Source organism: Phocoena phocoena, chromosome 7 (genome assembly GCF_963924675.1).
Source record: "Phocoena phocoena chromosome 7, mPhoPho1.1, whole genome shotgun sequence".
NCBI classification, from domain to species: Eukaryota; Metazoa; Chordata; class Mammalia; order Artiodactyla; family Phocoenidae; genus Phocoena; species Phocoena phocoena.
In genome coordinates this window covers 107,367,060-107,388,424 of record NC_089225.1, presented here as the reverse complement: position 1 = coordinate 107,388,424, position 21,365 = coordinate 107,367,060, and the positions used below count along the sequence as shown (strand labels likewise).

The 21,365-nt window shown below is 45.7% G+C and overlaps 1 protein-coding gene and 1 pseudogene across 3 annotated transcripts; one reads left to right on the top strand and one right to left on the bottom strand.

Moving 5' to 3' along the window:
• Positions 1–658: 658 nt before the first annotated feature.
• Positions 659–21,110, bottom strand: COPS7B (COP9 signalosome subunit 7B). Of its 3 annotated transcripts, none has more exons than XM_065880308.1 (7): positions 20,951–21,043; positions 19,036–19,213; positions 14,379–14,454; positions 12,010–12,098; positions 8,990–9,192; positions 7,001–7,106; positions 659–1,901 (listed from the first exon to the last, which is right to left on the bottom strand). In XM_065880308.1, the coding sequence occupies exons 2-7, from the start codon at positions 19,195–19,197 to the stop codon at positions 1,743–1,745; spliced, it is 795 nt and encodes a 264-aa protein (XP_065736380.1). In that variant the 5' UTR covers positions 19,198–19,213; positions 20,951–21,043; the 3' UTR covers positions 659–1,742. The 3 variants fall into 3 exon arrangements, with proteins under 3 accessions (XP_065736380.1, XP_065736379.1, XP_065736381.1); XM_065880307.1 differs by having other exon boundaries at positions 1,743–1,901; positions 20,941–21,110; XM_065880309.1 differs by lacking the exons at positions 12,010–12,098; positions 14,379–14,454; positions 20,951–21,043 and having other exon boundaries at positions 1,743–1,901; positions 19,036–19,197.
• LOC136125892 (large ribosomal subunit protein eL28 pseudogene) lies at positions 16,560–17,604 on the top strand (annotated as a pseudogene).
• Positions 21,111–21,365: the final 255 nt, after the last annotated feature.

Below are 21,365 nucleotides of genomic sequence, written 5' to 3'. Positions count from 1 at the left end.
AGGTGTTTTTGAGAAATACGTTTCCAAAAATTTCCCCAAAATGTGTTCCACTAAATATTACCAAAAAAGGATTTGGTGGTGAAATCAGTGTTGGGAACAGGCTTCCTCCCCCAGGCCTTCTTTGAGACCTTAACAATGAATTTCCAGTGAGGATATGGGATGCAGGATGTGCCGAATTTATTTAACAACAGAACCCCTTTTCCACAGAGCATCTATCAAAGGGTTTCATGAAACATACTTTGGGAATTAAACCCTCCAGCTGGGCATAATGTTATATGGGGACATAAATCATAAAAAGGGAAACAAGAGTGTTTTGTTAACATTTGATCAATGGTAGGCAGCTGTTGGACATTTTGGAAAAAGGAGAAATCCATTTTTTAACCATGGCACTGAAACAGTATCACATTTTCCCTGAACCACCCTAATTCTAGCCCCTCAAGATCTACCAGCTATGCAACCTCACATTCCACAGTCACATACATTAAATCTACTTTTATTTTGTTTTCTAAAATGTGCTTTTTCTCTCTTTAATATCAGTCCAGAACCTCCACCTCCCCTTAAAAAAAAACACCACCACACACACACATACACACACCCCACCCTCCAACCAGGTGAAACTCCCCGGCGATTAGTCTATAACAAATATTGACACGAGGGGGGAAAAAAGCATGTTGAAATGTATTAGAATCAGAACCTGTACAAAAAAAAAAAAAAAAAATTAAAATATAACCTGAAACTGTTCAAGTTCAGAAAGGCTAGTCAAGTCCTTTTCTCTTGCCAGGAGAATGCCATCATCAGAGGGCTCTGGGTCACCAGCCAGGGAGGGTGGGAAGAAAGAAACAGAAGCAGCAACAGATCCTTCACCAGATAGAGGGGCCTCAACACCACCATCCCCACCACGGATGCAGCCGGGAAGAATTAAACATCTCGGGAGAACAAGTGTTGGCAGACAGCCCCAGTGGGCGGCCGGGGCCTTCACACCAAAAACCAGTCTGAGTAGTCAGAGGCAGCAGGGAGCGAGGCCAGCGGAGAACACCAAGCCGGAAGAAACTTCCGTCACCCAGCAGACCCGCAGCGACCCCTACGGGTGCTCAGATTCCAGAGGTTAACAGCCCGGTGCTCCCAACTAATGAGAGACTGGAGCTGGGCGTAAGAGGCTGAAAACCCGCAGGTTTAGTAAACATAGCCCAGCATCACATCCCTCCATGGCCTGATCTGAGCTGCCAACAAGGGATAAGGCAGGAGAGGGAAAACAAAGCATTCTGATACCTGGCTAGAGCGCCTGCACCATGGTGGGCACTGTGGCACATGGGGCTGGAGAAGGAGTGCCTCCCGTCACTCAGAGAGGGGCCTCCTTCGCAGTCATCCCTGTGGGCCAGTTAAAGCTGCTTCCAGCTTATGACCAGCCTGACAAAATGACACGAAGCAAAAGAAAAACTAGGAGGGATACAAGCCCTTAGACAGAGACAAGAACCTCCTGGAGGGAAGCTGGGCAGTGTCTGGCCCTGTTGGGATGGCATCCGTGGAGCCCCTGAGTCTGAAGGGAGCGACTGGGGAAGAGGGAGTGGGAGAGGGAAGGGAGTTAATGGTTCTTCTGGAACAGTACCAATGTGGGGGGAGGCGCTGGTGAGGGGATGGGCAGGTCTGGAACTCATGGAAGGTAGAGAGGGGAGGAAATAGGCCCTTGGTGTCCCCTCCCCACCTGACCCAGGCCTGGTGAGTGCCAGCTGCCCCAGCCGGCCCTAGTGGCGGCTGGAGACCAGACCTTTCACTTTGGACATCTTCTTAGTGGGCTGCCTCTGCTCAGCATGGGGGGGACACTCTCGTTCAGCCAACTGTTGCTCCATCTCCTGAGCTGAGGAGGACGCGGTAGCTTTGAGTGTCTTCTTGATGTTGGTAACCTGGAAGGAGACACAGAATTGGTGTGGTCAGCTTGTAAGCGCCAGAAACTCACTGCAACTTGTTCTCGCTATAAGGGGGGCCACTCAAGGGAAGAAGCCAGAATCCTCTGCAAGAAAATCTGAGATTATCTTCAGAAACTCAGATGAGGAGAAACAAGCAGGGGCTGCTCATGGAAGATACATGGAAATGAGTCAAGCAAAAAAGTGGAACTAATGCTTTCTTGGTTGAAAATGGGGAATAAGCCAAGTGGTAGTGGACCATTTGGCAAAAAGGTACAACACAGCAAGTGAAAGAAAGCACTGGTAAAAATGGCCATAGAAAAAGAAAGGGTGACACAAGATGCTATACTCAGCTCATTACTGTTCACACATGAAACCACAGATATTTTCACCAGAATTTTGGGAATACAATTCCCGAATTCCCACGAGCCCTTCTTGAATAAGCAACTAGAGGATAAACTTCAGCCAACTAAGTGACAAATGACGAAAAATGTAGTAAAAGAAAAATGTGACCACAGTACTGTTTTCAGCGTTCCTTTCTTCAATTAACAGGGGACACAGGTTTGAGCCCTGGTCTGGGAAGATCCCACATGGCGCGGAGCAACTAAGCCCGTGCGCCACAACTACTGAGCCTCCACTCTAGAGCCCGCGAGCCACAACTACTGAAGCCCACGTACCTAGAGCCCATGCTCCGCATCAAGAAGCCACTGCAATGAGAAGCCCGCGCACCGCAACGAAGAGTAGACCCAATGCAGCCAAAAATAAACAAATAAAATTTTTAAATAAATAAATAAAAGAGATTTTTGTTTCACTTCAGTGTATTTTGAAGGCCTTGGGGGAGAGATTAAGAAATGTGATTTCTTCGTTATCACTGCTTTATAAAATAACAAGGTTTGTCCAGTTTGATATGTTTTCTAAGCATTCATTCAAATGCCTATTTACCTCCTCAAGCAGCTTTTTCGTACAGAAACTATCAAGCTATTATTTCAGGTGCTCAGTGACCCTGGAAAGCCAGAAAAAGAAATGAGCTTACCCCAAGGAAAAACCTGGTTTGTTCTGCACTTCTGACCCGCCCCTCAAGACCCTGTACCTTCCTTCCCTTCCACAACATGTGCCCTCCACTAGAGCCACACTAGTCCCCGGCCTCACACCCAGAAGCAGTCATTTCTTCTGCCTTGCTGCCTTTCCTGCACCCTGTTATTCCAGCCTGGGCAAGCCTCCTCCTTCGCTAGCCACCTCTGACCCTACCTCTTCCACAAACCTGTCCTGACCACTAGCCTCCCCTCAACCTATACTGCCTGGCAGTGCCCTCTCACCCTCAGATGGTGGCCTCCTGTGTGCTGTGTCTCCTCTGTGTTTCAGGAGTTCACATCTAGCTTCCAGTAAGACTACGTACTGACGAAGTTGAATCCTCCACAGTCAGGTAAACACGCCACAGGGAAAATGAGGGCTTCTTGGGCAAGTGTCTCTTAGCCTAAGAAATGAGGCCCTTTAACTTAAACAAGGCCTCAGCCTGGATGCGGGGGATGACGTGGCTCACAGTGGGCCCTATTATGGATATGTCATGCTCCATCAGTTTGATTGTTAGCATTTTAAACACAGGGAACTCACAAAGTAGACTGCCGAGCCAATAACAGACTCTCATAGTTAAAGGGGAGTTAAGAGTCAACTAGCTTTTTGTAATAGCTGTGCAGGTCTACCTGCAGATAGCTCCTTCCGGGACCCAAGAGTGGCCACTCATGTAGGTCCACCAGTTAAGCCCATCTCAGCTTCAAGAAACAATCCTGAGAAGTCTAACTCCTCTTTCACAGAGCCGCCCTTTAAACGACGACTAATATCCCGCAGACTTGTCTTCTTTGGCCTAAATGCCCCTGATCCTTATTTTCTTCCTTGAGTAGTCTGGCTTGCAGGCCATCCCCATCCCATTACCCCAGATGACCTAGAGTTTGTCAAGCCCCTCAAATCATGGGCCTCAGGAATTTTCAGGTGGGACTGTGCCTGCTAACAAAATCACAGCCTAGTTCTACTAGAGACTTTAAATATTCAGGCAAAAGGAGAAAGAAGAGAGTCTTAGGGTAGGAAAACCTCTTTGAGCTATGGGGCAGAGCAAAGGGAGACAACAGAAGTAGAGTGCACAGTGGGGAAAGGGTTACATAGAAGCGAAGAACGGGGAGATGGAGAGAAGCACTCCCGGAAGCACCGAGAAGCACACTCTTGGCGCACCACACAGCCAACAGGCTCAAGATCTGTCACTAACTTAACTCCTGGGGCATTTTCTACATAAAGAAAAACAGAGCTTACTTTGTCCAGTTATGCTCTATTACCTACCTGACTGGAACACAGCCTATTTTGTGAATGCAGCAAGAACTACAGATTGACATTCCAGAGAATATCAGACTTATAAGCACACTGAAATATAAAGAAAAATACACTCCAAAATCAAATGTAAATGAGGAGGTGCTTTGTGGAGGTGATCATTACCTCCCCTCCAGAGTATCTGCTCAGAGGTAATGACACAGCTCATAATGTTATTGTTCTATCTCCTCCAGGTATGCTGGAATTGTAACTAATTATGCACTATTTCTGTGAAAAACTAAAAAGAGAGAATATTCTTAGGCACTTTGTGATAGGGCTGACTTCGTTAAGAGGGAAGACTCTTAAAGCTAATACTCAACAGAAGATAGCTGCTGTTATAAGATTTTGGGAGAAAAACGTCAAGTTTTCCCCTCTGGGAACAAGCAATCCAACTTAAGGACAAATAAAGAAAAGATCAACTCAGTTGAGAAAATGACTATAAAAGTTAAGTCAAGGGCTTCCCTGGTGGCACAGTGGTTGAGAGTCCGCCTGCCGATGCAGGGGACATGGGTTCGTGCCCCAGTCCGGGAAGATCCCACATGCCGCGGAGCAGCTGGGCCCGTGAGCCATGGCCGCTGAGCCTGCGCGTCTGGAGCCTGTGCTCCGCAACGGGAGAGGCCACAACAGTGAGAGGCCCGCATACCACAAAAAAAAAAAAAAAAAGTTAAGTCAAGAGTAACGGAAGCATAAATACAAGCAGAATAGGACAGAATTACAGCTGTGTTTGTAGTAGATCTGTTTTATTTTCAAGTCAACAAATATTTAGTGACCACCTTCCACGTGCCTTCAGCCGGGGGACGGTCAGCATCCTACACATCGTAGCCAGATCATGCATTTGTGAATGGAAAAACTGTCAAGGCTCTGGGCTTTGACCACGCTCCCACTCTTCTCATACTTGTCTGTTCTAGATTTCCTAGAAGATTATTAAATTAGTAAACTGTTTTAATTGGTAGTGGAGGTGACCTTGGAGGTTTCCTCAAATTTCTTTCTCTCAAACTTAATCAAATCCTTACTGCCACCTGGTGGCAGCATCAGGCTCTGCCAGCTGTGTTTTCCAGCAGTGGGCCACTGAGAGCTAATCCATGTGTGCTGGCTCTCATTTAATAACCATAATCTAGGGAGCTCACACCGCTGTCTACATATTGGTCGTGCCTCAACATTAGGCAGTGTCTTCTTTCATCAGATGCTATTTTTTCTGGAAATAAACTTGAGCCATTCAAAATTCTAAAACTAGTATCATTCAGTTTTGCAAACGACCACAGTCAAGCCCACCACCTGCCACACAATTAGCAACAGTCCAAGCACAATGGGGCAGCCAGTAGCGATCAGACTCCTCCTCCTGGGCCACCAACCAGGTTTAAGAGTGTTTCAGGCTATCCCAGGTCAGGTGGGCGTTTCACCTGCAAATCTACTGTTTCCAGGGTTTGATGTACAGGGAAGAATCAGTGAATACTGTCCTACTTTGCTCAGACATCAATCCCAGGTCAGAGAAGAGACCAAAATATTCAAGAAGGGGATCACAGAGCTTGTTAGAGAAGCTGCAGGCTTACTTTCCTAATTGCATCTGTCTTTGACTAATGCTAAATTAAATATAGTTCACACTTCTTTGGCTAGAAGTAGAGTTAAAAATTTACAGTGGATGGAACATTCACAGAGTAGGTATGCATATATATACAGGGATGTGTGTATCTGAAATAAATGCACTCTAGTTCATGAAAGCAGTGTTCAGCACTCCACTGACACTTATCGGGTGTGCCTGAAATAGAAACACTCATTTGAGCGCCTATTATGTGCTCATTAGGCATGGGACAAGGAGCTGGGCTTACAAAGACCACGTTTTATTTTCAAGGAGTACATACAACAGAGCAGGGGAAATCTTCAAATTTTACAAATCCCCCTTAGAAAGGCACAACTACTTATTTCTTATGTTCCTTAGCTGTAACTCTGGGTCCCATTCTGCTACACTCTAGGATACCTGACTTCTAAAATTCATTAAATACCATTAATGCTTCAAGCTCCATCACGCTAGAAAAGGACTTTCAGTGCTAAAATTCTGATCTTCAGGGCTCCAAACAAATTGGGAGATGGCTCCACAGGTGTCCAGGCTATAGGCAGACAAACGCCCACTAACTCAAGGGCTGGAGCCTGCGTCTCTCCCAGAGGCTAAAAATGTCCTGAACAACCAGGCGTCTAACACCACAATCACACACTTTTATCTTCACCTGCATTTCATCCACCAAATCTTTTCCCTTTTTTCCTTTTTCAAGATGAAACATATCATGCATTTTAAAAGGTTACAACATACACATACAGATTAGAGAAGAATACAAGGAACACTGTGCACCCACCACACGACTTAAGAGGCAGAGCAGCACCGGGGCCTTGAAGCCCCATGTGCCCCAGCCCAGCCGCACCCCGCCCTCTGCCCCGCCTGGTAACCACCATCCCTCCATCCATCTTTAAGACCCATCCCCAAACTCGTTTCTTTTGCTCTACAGCTGCAAAGTGCGTGTAAACTGAGGAATTACAACATTCCGCTCTCCGAGCCCGCTCACGCTCTGGTGACCAGGAATCAGAAACGAGACGGACAGCACCAAGAGGAGTGCCTGGGTCACACTCACCTCTACCCCAGCACCTCACCCAGTGCCCACAAGCGAGTGAGTGCTGTTTCATCTATGCCAAGATCACAAGACAAGGGACAAACAGGGATACCCTGGAGTGGGGACAGGCGTTCTCTTCCTCACCTCAGCCTCTACCTGCTGCTGAGTTCGGCTGTGGTTCTCCTTGTACTGGTTGGCTCTCAGAACTTGCTGCTCGATGCCCAGCAGGACTGCCTCGCAGCCATCGCACCTATATAAGAGATAACCAGCCCTGAGCCCCAGAAAAGCCTGGTAGTTGTCCTGCAGCCTCCCAAATCTCCCTCCCTGATTCCTTAGAGACTTCCTGTAACACTCCGTCTGCCAGGGCTCTTGCCCCTTCACTCCTTCCAAAAGACAGGTGTTTCTGAATACATAACATAGGGCATATGGAAACAAACATGGACGATGTGGGGTGGTTTCTTAGCATACAGCTTTAATTTCCAACCTTTGTATCCCATGGGAAGGCTTCGCGGACTGTGCAATTAAAGGAATTAGGAGGGACTTCACAGATGGCACTGATCAATCAGCTTTCTCAACAGAAAAATTTACTTTCTAAAAGCATCCTATTTTGAAGATTGCCCTTTTTCTCAGAAGTGTGTTACTTCCCAACTGCCACCCCCTCCTCATTATATCATTTTCTGCACTTTTTATTTTGAAAATTTTAATACGTTAAAAAAAAAGTTGAAGGTATAGTACAATAAATAGCCACATACCCTCCACTTTAGAGTCAACAGTTGGGAACATTCTGCGTATTTGTGGTGCCACTCTACATACCAATTTTGTTTCAAATCTAACTCCAATGCATAAAAACAAGTTGTAGGAATTCGTACTAGTAAACCTCCTGGAATGGGGGCTAGAATAGGCCCTCTGGATGCAAACACGTTGAAGCCAGACTGTGGAGGTGAAAGACGGTGTCAGTCATCTCAAAAACGGGAAAAGACAGCCAACTTTAGTGGGACTGGAAACCTAGATTTTGTATGCCAGACCATTTTCATGTTAGGGGTGTTTTCTAAGTTTATTTCCCATTTAGTCTGACTTCACCGTCTTAAAATCTTTTGAAAGTTCCTGCTTGTGTCAGATGTTGTAAAGGGAAGGGGTCTGGAGTCACACTTGGGACAGAACCTGGGGTAAACGGTGGGCAAGTACATGCCTGGGGATCCAACAGTAGCTGAAGTGAGGGAAACTTAGGGGGCTGTGGACCCCCAGAGGGTCAAAGCTGGGCTGTACATCCCTGGATACACACCCCTAGAGGCTAAGCCAGAGAGTCAGTCTGTACATCCCTGGATACACACCCCTAGAGGCTAAGCCAGAGAGTCAGTCTGTTTAAAGACAAAATGAACCCCAGCCCTCTGCACAGTCTGCCTACTCTGATTCATGGCCTCCGACGTGCCATGTGCCGCCTGGGAACACACTCTCCTCACCTCCAATTATACTCTCACCCTGGTCCTCCTTCACAACTCAGTCTTGAATCACACCATGACAAATCCGTGTAGAACGTGCAACAGCTCTTGCGAACATCAAATTCCATTAAAATGGAGTACATGCAAATGTTCCACTTCCTTTCATATACCAGAATATGGTTATCAAATATTCTGTATATGAGTCTGTGTTCCAACTTAGAATAACCCATTCCTTGTCTTTAATATCCTTCACAATGTTTTACAAACACTAGCCCAATGTTACTGATGCCGAACTTGGTTCTCTTATCCAAAGAATCTTACCAACACTAATTCCCAAGCTTGGTCAAACACTGAGGGTGAGTCTGCAAAGCACAGGATCAGTGTCACACAGCGAGGCTTCAGAGGCTCCACCTGCCAACTCTGGGCATTTTACAGCCTGCTACTAAATAGCCCCCAACTGCATAGGACAAGAACTATTTTACAACCATGGCACTAGGAAGCCTGAAGTGATTCCTACTGCCACACAGCTGTAGTCACAAATGCAGCCCCACTCCCTAGCTTGCTGTCCCAAGGCCCCAGCTCCCAGGCAGCCCCAGCTGATACCTGGAGACCACATTTCCCCAAACAGAGGCATAGAGGGCATGCTAGGTATCCCCTCCCTAAAGAGGGGGGCACCTCCTTCTTTGAGCCTCACCATTCATGCAAGGTCTTGACAATATTATTGATATCTTTCTTTCGGATGTCACGGCCAATGCAGAAATCCACTTCTAGCAGCTGGTTTCGCTGATCCAGCTTGCCCTGGATGATATCAGTGTAGACAGCCTCGATGATGAGGTCTTCCAGTTCCCGGAGATTCCGCATCTCCAGGTCCTTCAGCAGCACGGAGTAGGGGATACACTATAGATAAGGTACATGCGATGTTTACAAAAACCATTGGTAAACATTAAAGAAAATTCAAGTTATTACTCAGATAGCCAACATATGCCTCAGGGCTTTGGGAAATGCAGTCTAGTGGTAATTATTAACATCTATGGCAACAAGAGATGGATAAATGAGCTGAGACCTGTGGGATCCAAACAAGACCCACAGCATCTAGGAATGTGTTCTCCTCCAACCCCTGCCTCCTGGACTTTGCTCAGCTTCCAGCTTTCATGCTCTGAAGCACACTCTTAGAGATCCCAAAGACTCTTTCTAGAGGAAAAAGGGATATCCTCAGTATCTGGCACTCTGCTGCCTTTTGGAAGCTGGCAGAATTTGTATAAGACGCCAGATCATCAAAAAAAACTCCAAAGAATCTCAGACACTGGACACACAAACTGGCTGCTTGCCCAGCAGAGCACAATTAAAAATCTTACAGTCTAATGCATCCACCTACAGGTGGCCAGTGGATACTGCAAGCTCAAAGGTCATCCTGAAGTTTACATGTTTTCTTGGTCTCTGACAACCAATGTCAATTCCCCAACAGTAGTCCTGTAATGGACTGTACCAACATTTGGCACGACTCCAAGACAACTGGATATCTAAATACCAGTTTTCTGTAAATCCTATGACACATCACTATTAGTTTGAAAATTAACACAGCAATCAAATCTGCAGAAACAGGAGGAAGATGTATGAGGAGAAGAGGGCAAACATACCTGGGGGGTTTTCTATGACTAAAGGTCTGAAATCCAGGGTTGGTACAGGGGCTTAGAATGACAGGTTGGACAAACGATTAATCTCCAAAATATACAAGCAGCTCATGCAGCTCAATAGCAAAAAAACAAACAACCCAATCCAAAATGGGCAGAAGACCTAAATAGACATTTCTCCAAAGAAGATATACAGACTGCCAACAAACACATGAAAGGATGCTCAACATCAGTAATCATTAGAGAAATGCAAATCAAAACTACAATGAGGTATCACCTCACACCAGTCAGAATGGCCATCATCAAAAAATCTACAAACAATAAATGCTGGAGAGGGTTTGGAGAAAAGGGTACCCTCTTGCACTGCTGGTGGGAATGTAAATTGATACAGCCACTATGGAGAACAGTATGGAGGTTCCTTAAAAAAACTAAAAATAGAACTACCACACAACCCAGCAATCCCACTACTGGGCATATACCCTGAGAAAACCATAATTCAAAGAGTCATGTACCACAATGTTCACTGCAGCTCTATTTACAATAGCCAGGACGTGGAAGCAACTTAAGTGTCCAGCGACAGATGAGTGGATAAAGAAAACGTGGCACATATATACAATGGAATATTATTCAGCCATAAAAAAGAAACGAAATTGAGTTATTTGTAGTGAGGTGGATGGACCTAGAGACTGTCATACAGAGTGAAGTAAGTAAGAAAGAGAAAAACAAATACCATATGCTAACACATATGTATGGAATCTAAAAAAAAAAAAAATGGTTCTGAAGAACCTAAGGGCAGGACAGGAATAAAGATGCAGAGCTAGAGAATGGACTTGAGGACACGGGGAGGGGTAAGGGTAAGCTGGGACAAAGTGAGAAGGTGGCATGGAAATATACACACTACCAAATGTAAAACAGATAGCTAGTGGGAAGCAGCCGCATAGCAAGATCAGCTCGGTGCTTTGTGACCACCTAGAGGCATGGGATACGGAGGGTGGGAGGGAGACGCAAGAGGGAGGAGATATGGGGATATAAGTATATGTATAGCTGATTCACTTTGCTGTACAGCAGAAACTAACACAACATTGTAAAGCAATTATACTCCAATAAAGATGTTAAAAAAAAAAAAGAAAGACAGGTTGCAGAAACGAGGGAAAAAGTCGCTCCTACTCTTTGCTACACTTGAGAAGTTCATGATCAGGACAAAAAAAAAATTCAGGTCCTCATTTCCTAACAAAATAGGCCTCCCACCTGAAGTGCCCAGCTGAGAATCAGAAATTTGTGATTAGGCCAGATAAAATAATTTTATCACGTGAAACAGCAATCCAAGAACAAATATACATCTCTCCAGCTCAATCACAGGGGGGAAATGCAAAAAGCAAACTTTTTCAAAGGCACAGCCCCACAAAAACTTATAGACATTTAGGCTGGGATTGGGCAGAGAGCCACAAATCAACTATAAATTAATCAAACCTGGATCTTCTTTGTTAATGGCTATGAGCAGTTGGTTGCATGTCTTCTTCTAAAAAGAAGAACTCAGAGATATAGTGGACTGGTATCTTACAGAAGGTTAGGGTGAGAAGTTAGCATAGAAGGCAAAAATTCCAATAAGTATAATTAACCTTGAAAATCCCCAGAGGAAGGCAGCATATTAAAAAATCTATCTCTGAGTAAGTTCAACATAGCAAGTTTTTCCTCCAGCATGGGAACAGTTCACTGTGCACTGAGCAACAGCTGAAGCAGTTAACTTGCCTTGAGATGCCTTGCTGTTTGAAAAATCTGTCTCTTGAAACAGCAGTCTCCTTTAAGCATGGCAAAATGCTCACAGCACGTGGGGTACCACGGCATGCCAGAACTGAGACCTGCTGATTCACAATCACTCCTGGGCATACTTTTCCTAAATGGAATGGTGAGTAATTATCTACACTATTTTAACTGTTATGTTTTTCTCTTTTGTCCTTTGCCAGGCAAATTTTATGCATTTATGATGCAACTCTACTGTGTGTAGCTGGGAGTTCCCACCCTGATGCCAATGCGACACCTGCCTCGAGGTAAGGAGGAAGACAGGAAAGGGTTTGGACCGTACCTTCATCCTTGACGCCAAGCTCACGATGGTAAGGTGTTTCAGCTTGTTCTGCTGAGCTGTGCTCAGTTCTGGCAGGCTCTCCTTGTTGGCTGCTCAGTCCCACCCACCACAAAAATCAAGACACAAAATAAAATTAGGATTTCTTCATGGAATAAGCACACCAACTCCCCACATCAAACCTGCTATTGAATCACTGTCATGACTCTGCACTTATTCACTAGGCAAATGTTCCATAAGCACCTCCCATCTTCTCTGAAATACCATGTGCTACCAAAGAAGACAAAACTGAATCTCTACACACAAGAACCTTAGTCTCCTAAGAAGCCAGGCATGAGTGCACGAAACGACATGACAATTCTCTTACTGGAGTACTATTTTCAACATGTCTTCACTGAGCCTCTGTTATGTGCAATGCACTGTCTTAAGTGATTCAAGGGGAAGAGACGGGGCTTGTCAGGGCTACTACACTCCGCAACTCCAGGAGCACCAACTACCACCCAGAGTTGTGCAACTCGATGGCCCTGGACTTGTCCTCAGTCTTACCATCCAATGTTTCAACAGCTACAAATGCAAGAGAACTACCAGAAGAAAGATACAAACTACCAGAAGAGAACAAGAGGGTGAGGAGGTGGGGGAGAGGCAGAAAGGGAAACAGAGAGAGGGGGAGAGAAAAAAGAGAGAGTGCAAGTGAGTGCAGTCACACTGGGGAACTGGGGAGGTACAGGAGACAAAAAGAAAGAAAGGTGGACTATGAGATGATCCTTGAAGGACAGGCAAAACTTTAGCAATAACAATAATAGCAACAGCAATGGCACCAGCCAAGGCAACGTACATGGCAAGCTTTACTTAGTGTAAGTGCACACACAGATCCATTCATATACACACACATCCAGTTAGTCCTCACAACAGCCCCACAAGACAGATTCCAAATGTCTTCAATTCCTTATCCATAATGCTGGATTCCAAAAAGGTGAATCCACACTGCTTTTTCTCCCTTGAGCACGGTGCTGAAATTCATTTGGTGGCAAATCATGACCTAAATTGAGTTAGGCTTTTTATCCCACTTGTTGTGAATATTCATTTATTTTGCTGCAAAACTGTGAATGTGATTGACTACCAGTGCCACCCACATCTCTCGAGGGTGTTACATAAAAAAGTATATGCATCATATTACCTTTTTAAAGTCCCCAAAATTCTAAATTATGAAACATCTAGCCCAAGAAGTGCAGATAAGGGATTGTGGACCTTTTTATTACTCCCATTTTACAGATAAGGAGACTGAGGTACAGAAGACCATTTAATTTACCAAAGAACACACAACTATTGAAGTGGACACAGAATATAATGCAAGAATCCTAGTTCTAAAAAAAAAAAAAAGAATCCTGGTTCTAGAGTCTATAAAATGCTGCTCTTTAGTGAGGATGGAAACAAAGGATACACACACTGGAACAAAGTGAAGGTCAGAAAAAGCTGGCAAGTGGCTAACTGTCCAGTCTGGCAGCAGCACCGAGTAAGTAGAAGTGACCATGGAGAAAGAAAATGAGAAAAAAGGGGAAGTCGAGGACATAGCAGAGAAGACCCTGAGTCATACCACTAAAAAAAACTGCCAGGCCTCTGTCATTATCACTAAAATAAACTAGGGAAACCAGACAAAAATGGCTTGGGTGGAAGGTAGGTTAGTGTTTGGACATTCATGCTCCTCGCTCCTGACATTTAAGATTCTAATTTATCAATACAATGACTCAAATGATCCACAAAAGAGAATGGGGTGAGTAGATTATTCGATTATGGAACATTAAAAATGACTACAAAGACTTAAAACATGGATAAATGCCTATGAGATAAGTGAATAAAGCAAGATATAAAATGGTATACATAATCTACTTACACCTACATATCAGAAAGCACAAGCCCAAGGAAGAAAAGCCCAGCACCATAATGCTAACAGTAGTTTAATGGGAGTACACGTGACTTTCTTCCCTGTTTTCCAAACTTTCTTCAATATGCTGATAGTATTTAGATAATATTTACAACGCTTAAATACTTTACAAAGTATTCTGACATTTCACAACACTCCAAGTGTTCTACAAACACCAGTCCTCAAGAATCTCATCTGGAAAATAAACAAGCGCTATGTTTATGGATGAGCATAAACATAGTCCCCATTTACCCACTGGGAAATAAAAGGTGGGAACGAAAGTCCTCATGGGAGGTCACTTACAGAGCACAGTAAAATGAGAAACAGCCAGGTTAGGAAGATACCACCCCATGTTTTATATCCCAGACCTCAGTGACCCTCATGAAGGCAACATATCCAGACAGAGCAACAAAAATTAAGAAAAGTCTTTGGAGGATCTTAACCAACTCACCTATGTAATCTGGGTATGTTCCATAGGCAAACAGATTCAGCAACTGCAAATAAGCAGCATTACCTCCTTCTGCAAGCTGAGGAGGAAAAGAAAAAGCAGTTCACAGACCGAGCTACCAATCACTGCAGTGTTCAAGAAGAGGGCAGGTGATCACATGCCACAGTTCTGGTTTTATTGCTTGGTCCCTGAGGTCCCTCCCAACTCTTCGAGTCTTCGGGAAAAAATAAATAAGGCCCCAAGTTTAATTTTTCTCTCTCAGGAATACATGCTTTATACTGCACAGAGCATGCCCAGGAGCTACTTTTGTCACACAGACGCACACACACACAAAGCAGTAAGCACTGGGAGCAGTTCAGGATTGCTCAGGATTCCCCTGCCATCAAAACAGACTGGAGGGGGGCTTCCCTGGTGGCGCAGTGGTTGAGAGTCCGCCTGCCGATGCAGGGGACATGGGTTCGTGCCCCGGTCCGGGAAGATCCCACATGCCGCAGAGCGGCTGGTCCCGTGAGCCATGGCCGCTGAGCCTGCGCGTCCGGAGCCTGTGCTCCGCAACCGGAGAGGCCACAACAGTGAGAGGCCCGCGTACCGCAAAAAAAAAAAAAAAAAAAAAAAAAAACAGACTGGAGGGACTTCCCTGGTGGCACAGTGGTTAAGAATCCGCCTGCCAATGCAGGGGACACGGGTTCAACTCCTGGGCCGGGAAGATCCCACATACCACGGAGCACTAAGCCCGTGCGCCACAACTACTGAGCCTGCACTCTAGAACCCATGCACAACAACTACTGAGCCCGCGCGCCTAGAGCCTGTGCTCCACATCAAGAGAAGCCACTGCAATGAGAACCCCGCGCACTGCAACGAACAGTAGCCCTCGCTCTCCACAACTAGGGAAAGACCCGTGCACAGCAACAAAGACCCAACACAGCCAAAAATAAATCAAATAAATAAGTTTAAAAAAAAACAGACTGGAGCAGCCTTGTCAATATACCAGCTTGGCGGGTACAGCACAAGCCACTATCAATCCAAACTGAAAAAAGTGTAGGGTTGACTCCAAGCTTCAGGACTACATGTGGACTGTGAATGCTGGAGATTAGCACAGCATAAGGCATGACAGAACAGCCCAGCTGCGACAGGAAACCAGGATACCAGCCCCAAATAAAAGTTTTCATTAGAATTACTTATTCCTCGCTAATGCTAATGGCAAAGCGTCATCTGGAGAAGAAAAACGAAAGAGATACTGTTCTGCCAGGAACTGCTCTACTCTGCTCTGCTGCCACTTACTGTAACTGGGTGTCTCCCTTACTCACAAATATCTACCTGTTACTCTTCCAATTTACCAAACTCAATAAAGTCTAAACAGGAACCACGTGGTATTCTGTGGACACTAACAATACCACTTGATTTTAACCATCTTTTAAAAAAAGCTTCCAAAAACTACGTCTGTAATTTCTGACCACTGAAAGGCAGCTAGCTTATTCCCAGCTCACATATGGAAAAAAACAAACTATGGGAAGATAAGGGTGATTTGCTAAGCACTCCAACGAGAACTCTAGCCTCTGAATACCCCAGCCAACTGTCCCAGGTTCCCGAGAATCTCCTGAGGCCCTGAATCGTAAGTGGAAGAGACCATCAAATCTAGCCCCCACTTTTCAGACAGACGATTACAAAACTAGCCATAAAAGACTATTTTCTCTAAAGCAGACACTCCAAAATTTCTCCCACTGGCCTAAGTCAACAAGGTCTTTCTGGCTTTAATTTTCATCCTTCTCCTCTTACCCAAACTTCCATATGAAACCACCACCTGGCATATTCATTCAGGCTTTTCACAAACTTGAAGAAACACACTACCCTTTGGTCATCTCTTCTTTTGAAAAATGATGAGCTACCAAGCCATGAAAGAGCAGGGAGGAAATTGAAATGCAATATTACTAAGTGAAAGAAGCCAATCTGAAAAGGCTCCATATGTATGATTCCAACTACACAACATTCTGAAAGAAGTAAAAAGATCAGTGGCCAGGGATTAGAGGGGAGGAAGGGATGAAGAGGCAGAACAGAGGACTTTTAGGGCAGTCAAATACTCTGTATGATACTGTAATGGGACATGTCATTATACATTTGTCTAAACCCACAGACTATAAAACACCAAGTGTGATCCCTAATGTAAACTATGGTCTTTGGGTGATAATGACGTTCCAGTGTAGCTCCACACTGGTGGCGGGTATTGGTAATGGGGCAGGCTATTCATGTATAAGAGCACAAGGTATATTAGAACTCTCTGTACCTTCCTCTCAACTTTGCTGTGAATCTAAAACTGCTCTAAAGAAATAAAGCCTATTAAAAAAAACAACTCAGTTTTCTTAAATTTCCCTCACAGGATTCCTTTTCTATCTCTGGTAATTAAATTTTTACTGAAAGCCTACTGTGTGTCAGGCTACATAATAAGCTCTAAGGAAAACAATGGTGAGCACAATTGACCTTACCCTCACAGAGCTTACAGTCTAGCAAGCCAGGCTGACATTAAATAAAAATTTACAATTAAAAAATAAAACCAGGGGCTTCCCTGGTGGCGCAGTGGTTGAGAGTCCACCTGCCGATGCAGGGCACGCGGGTTCGTGCCCCGGTCCAAGAGGATCCCACATGCTGCGGAGCGGCTGGGCCCGTGAGCCATGGCCGCTGAGCATGCGCGTCCGGAGCCTGTGCTCCGCAACGGGAGAGGCCACAACAGTGAGAGGCCCGCGTACCGCAAAAAAATAAATAAATAAATAAAACTAGGTCTTCCTGTTTCCAGCTGTTGCAGGGAGAGGAAATGATGCTACATCCACACATCTGCAATGGATGATCATGGGGAACTGCTCAAGTTTACTAACCAAGAGGAATAAGCAGATGTACAGCAGCAAGTCCAGTAACGTGAAGACCCATACTCCTTCTGCTACAGCAGGCTGATTCACAGCAGGGCTACAGGCATGGAGCCGGCAGCCAATGGCAAAGGTGTCCTAGTGTCATGAAGAAAAGAACTGGCCAGCAAAAGTCAGCCACCCCATATGTGCGGACCACCGTCAACAAGAATGCCTGGGCGACGCTCAGTAGCATCGTGCACATGATCCTCAAGAACAAGTACTGCCCAGATCTGCACATGGTGGCCGTCAGCAGAGCAGGCACCACCCTGGGCAGCCAGGAAGAAGCTGTGATGGTGAAGAGGAAGCCAACGCACCCTACCAAGAGCTCCTGAGCACATCCTCCAAAGTAAAAAGATGTCACCAGATTTTTCGATCAATCAATATAAAAGTATCAATCAATAAATATAAAAATATCCAAAATGGGAAGTAGAGGTTGAAAAAGTATAGGTTGCTTTACATGTCTGTTCCACCTGGTTACTCTTCCACCAGATCTTCTCATTTTTAAGGCACAACAACCAAAGTGATACCCAAGGTTTTAATAACAACATCAAACAAGCAAACAAAGCAAAAAGGACCACTTCCCAGCTTTTCATGTCATATCTTTTTTTTTTTTTTTTTGCCAACGTTGGGGGAAGATGTGGAATCTTTTTTAATTTTTTTTATTTTTGGCTGTGTTGGGTCTTCATTTCTGTGCGAGGGCTTTCTCTAGTTGCGGCGAGCGGGGGCCACTCTTCATCGCGGTGCGTGGGCCTCTATCGCTGCCTCTCTTGCTGCAGAGCACAGGCTCCAGACGTGCAGGCTCAGTAGTTGCGGCTCACGGGCCTAGTTGCACCGCGGCATGTGGGATCTTCCCAGACCAGGGCTCGAACCCATGTTCCCTGCATTGGCAGGCAGATTCTCAACCACTGCGCCACCAGGGAAGCCCTGTCATATCTTTTTTACACACCTTCTTCAGCACAACACTGCCCTTTTCACAGGAACAATATATTCTTTTTTTTTTAATAAATTTATTTATTTTTGGCTGCTTTGGGTCTTCGTTGCTGCGCACAGGCTTTCTCTAGTTGTGGCAAGCAGGGGCTACTCTTCATTGCAGCACACAGGCTTCTTGGTGAGGTGGCTTCTCTTGTTGTGGAGCACGGACTCTAGGCATGCCAGCTTCAGTAACTGTGGCACGCGGGCTCAGTAGTTGTGGCTCGTGGGCTCTAGAGCGCAGGCTCATTAGTTGTGGCATACAGGCTTAGTTGCTGTGACATGTGGGATCTTCCTGGACCAGGGCTCGAACCCATGTCCCCTGCACTGGCAGACGGATTCTTAACCACTGCGCCTCCAGGGAAGCCCAACAATATATTCTTTATTCATGCCCATCTCATGTTCAATAACAAACGTTTTCTGCTATGTATGTACCTGACCAATTTTCAATGTCTATATTTGCACTGGAGGTTTTTTGTCCCTAAGAATGACTGTTAAACATCAGTCCATGCTTATACTCTACTTTTCTAATTCATCAGGTTCAGTTGGATTTTTTCCCCTATCTTTCAAATTACTAGCAACCCAATCAAGATTTGCCCCAAATTCAGATGAAAATATTGACCAGAAGGAGCCCAGGACATTATCCTTGCTCTCTTCCCCTGCCTCACCAATTCCTCAAAAGGATATCTCATGGGTCCACAATGCTTCAGCACAGAAATTCCTTGGAAACCTGGAGAATCACAGGAAGGCTGAGAACAAAGAAGATAGAAAAATTGTTTAGAAACTGTTCTTACCTCCTGCACATTGGCCAGCTCCAGCAGTTCTCCGAAGACATATACTCCAGGAGCCTCCAAAACTTGGCTTATGAGAGCAGTGAGGGCTGAGCCACTGGTACCTTTGGCTAGTAAGATAAACTGTTCCAGGAGGTTACTTGAGGGTTTCTGTTCACCTGCCATTCTCTGGTCTTGAGATCTGTCCAAAGAAAAGTATTTCATTCTTCCTTCTCCTTTGCAAAGTCTATGCCTATTTAATGCTGGATCAGACATCAGAATACTTTAATTTTACAGTATTCAAAAAGGAAAAAACAGCTCCTCAGTCCAGATCTCACTTTGTGAGATGGGTAGCGTTTAACTGGGAGTTAAACGGATTTTGTCCTTATTCTGAGGTTTGAAATACATTTAGTAAAAGCCACTTCATTCCATCTGGCCCTTTGCCAAAGGCAGCACCTTCTAAGCCCTTAAACCTAACCAGGACCTAAAGAAACACACAGGAGTATCTCAGTAGGTGTCTAAAAATGAGGTAGATATATCTACCTCATTTTTAGACTCTGGTTAAGAAGCAGAGAATCTTGCCAAAACACAGAGGCGGCAGATGTAAGCAAAAGCAATCAGTTACAGCTTGGGTGTGTCATTAGAATCCCACCTATAGCCAGATACAGATAAGGAAAGACAAAAAGCAGACAAGAAAGATGGCCCATTTATCAAATAAGTCATTGATCAGATAGAAAAAGAGGAAATCATCTTGAAAGATAAGCAGCAACATATTCAAACTAAGAAAATACACACATACATGCTGTGTAAGTCCATGAGGAAAATCCCTTTATTTGGCCTCCTACTGATATTTGACATTTTACCAAACACGACTTCAGAATTTGTACAAAATCTCAAGAAAACAATAAAAAGATTTGAGAAAACAATGAAGATATACTATTGCCACTCTGAAGGCATTAGGACAGGAGGGTCCCTCAACTGTATAATCTGAAGGCATTAGGACAGGAGGGTCCCTCAACTGTATAATCTACTTACTACAAGCTGGGTGTGTGAACACACACACTGCGTATCTATTCTACAGGAGTTCTCCATGAGAAAAGATTACTCCTCAAAAAATGATAATATACTGGGCAGTGTGACAAAATGAATAAGTATAGTACAGTGAAAAAGACAATAAATCAGAAAAGGTTAGCTTCGGGCAAGAGAAACTAAGTTGTCCTTTGGAGGCAGGCATCAAGAGTGCCAGCCCTTTCACAGTACTACAAAATCAAGTATGTCGCTTCATCCAGGGTTACCTAAGAAGGTCTTGTCGGAAACAGCAAAAATGAAGTGCTAGGGAATAAAGGTTGCTGAGGGAAGGGGAAACTGGGGGGAGAGGGTAGGAAGGAGATGTCGGGGGAAGGTGATGGTTAGGAGAGGAAAAACAACCTCCTTCCAAGTGGACACGTGCGAACACATTGAATGACAGGGCGTGGAGATGGAGAAGGGGTAGAAAAACGGACAGAACTTCGGTCCCTCAAAAAATCCTCGGCCTAAGGAGCAAAGCCCGCGGGGGCAAAGAGATGAGGAAGCGCCGATAATCGCTTTCTTCTGGAGTGGGAGAGCCCGAGGAGGCGGCTAGGAACTCAGGGGAAATGAATTCCCGTCCTAGGGGGAGGCGCTATTTTGATGGACGGCAGAGGGGCAAAGGAGCAGCCTTTACGGGTGGGGAAGCGAGAGCAACCGCGATGCGGATGCTGAGAGTCGCGGACTGGGGTGGACTTCAGGGTGGGTGGCGTGTTCCAAGCAGAGCCGCGGGTGCAGGGTGATGAGCCACGGGTCGCGCTCCCCGGAGCGGGGGCGGGGCGGTGTGGCCGAGGGCTTTTCCCACGGCTGGCGCTAAGCCTGACGGCCCAGACGAACCTGGCACGCCGAGCCCCACCCTCTCGCCGGCCCCTACCTGTCCTCGCCGCCTCTCCGTCCTCTCGGTCGCTGGCTTGGCCTCCCGGCGCCTGCCCGCAGGTTGTCAAGCGTCCATGATCGGCCCGGCGTCCGACGCTTTTCTGCCTCCGCCGACCCGTTGCCCTTGCGGCTCCCCCGGAAGCCTCCCGCCGCTGCATTCGAGTTCCGCCCACACTAGGTTCCCCCGCCGCGTTTGCAGCCTCAGACCTCCAGGGCGGCCCCGGCCGGGGAAAGTGGGTCCCGAGCTGGGCTGTAGCCCAGGACAGGGTGGGGGCCCTGAGGAGAGGAATATAGCCTAGGCAGTACTTGGTCCCCCAACCATCGCCATCACCATCCTGGGCCCTAAATCCATCCTCTTTGTCCGAGCTTTACCCTCAGAAGTTCCGTAGGGCGACTGTGGCTACCCTCGGGGT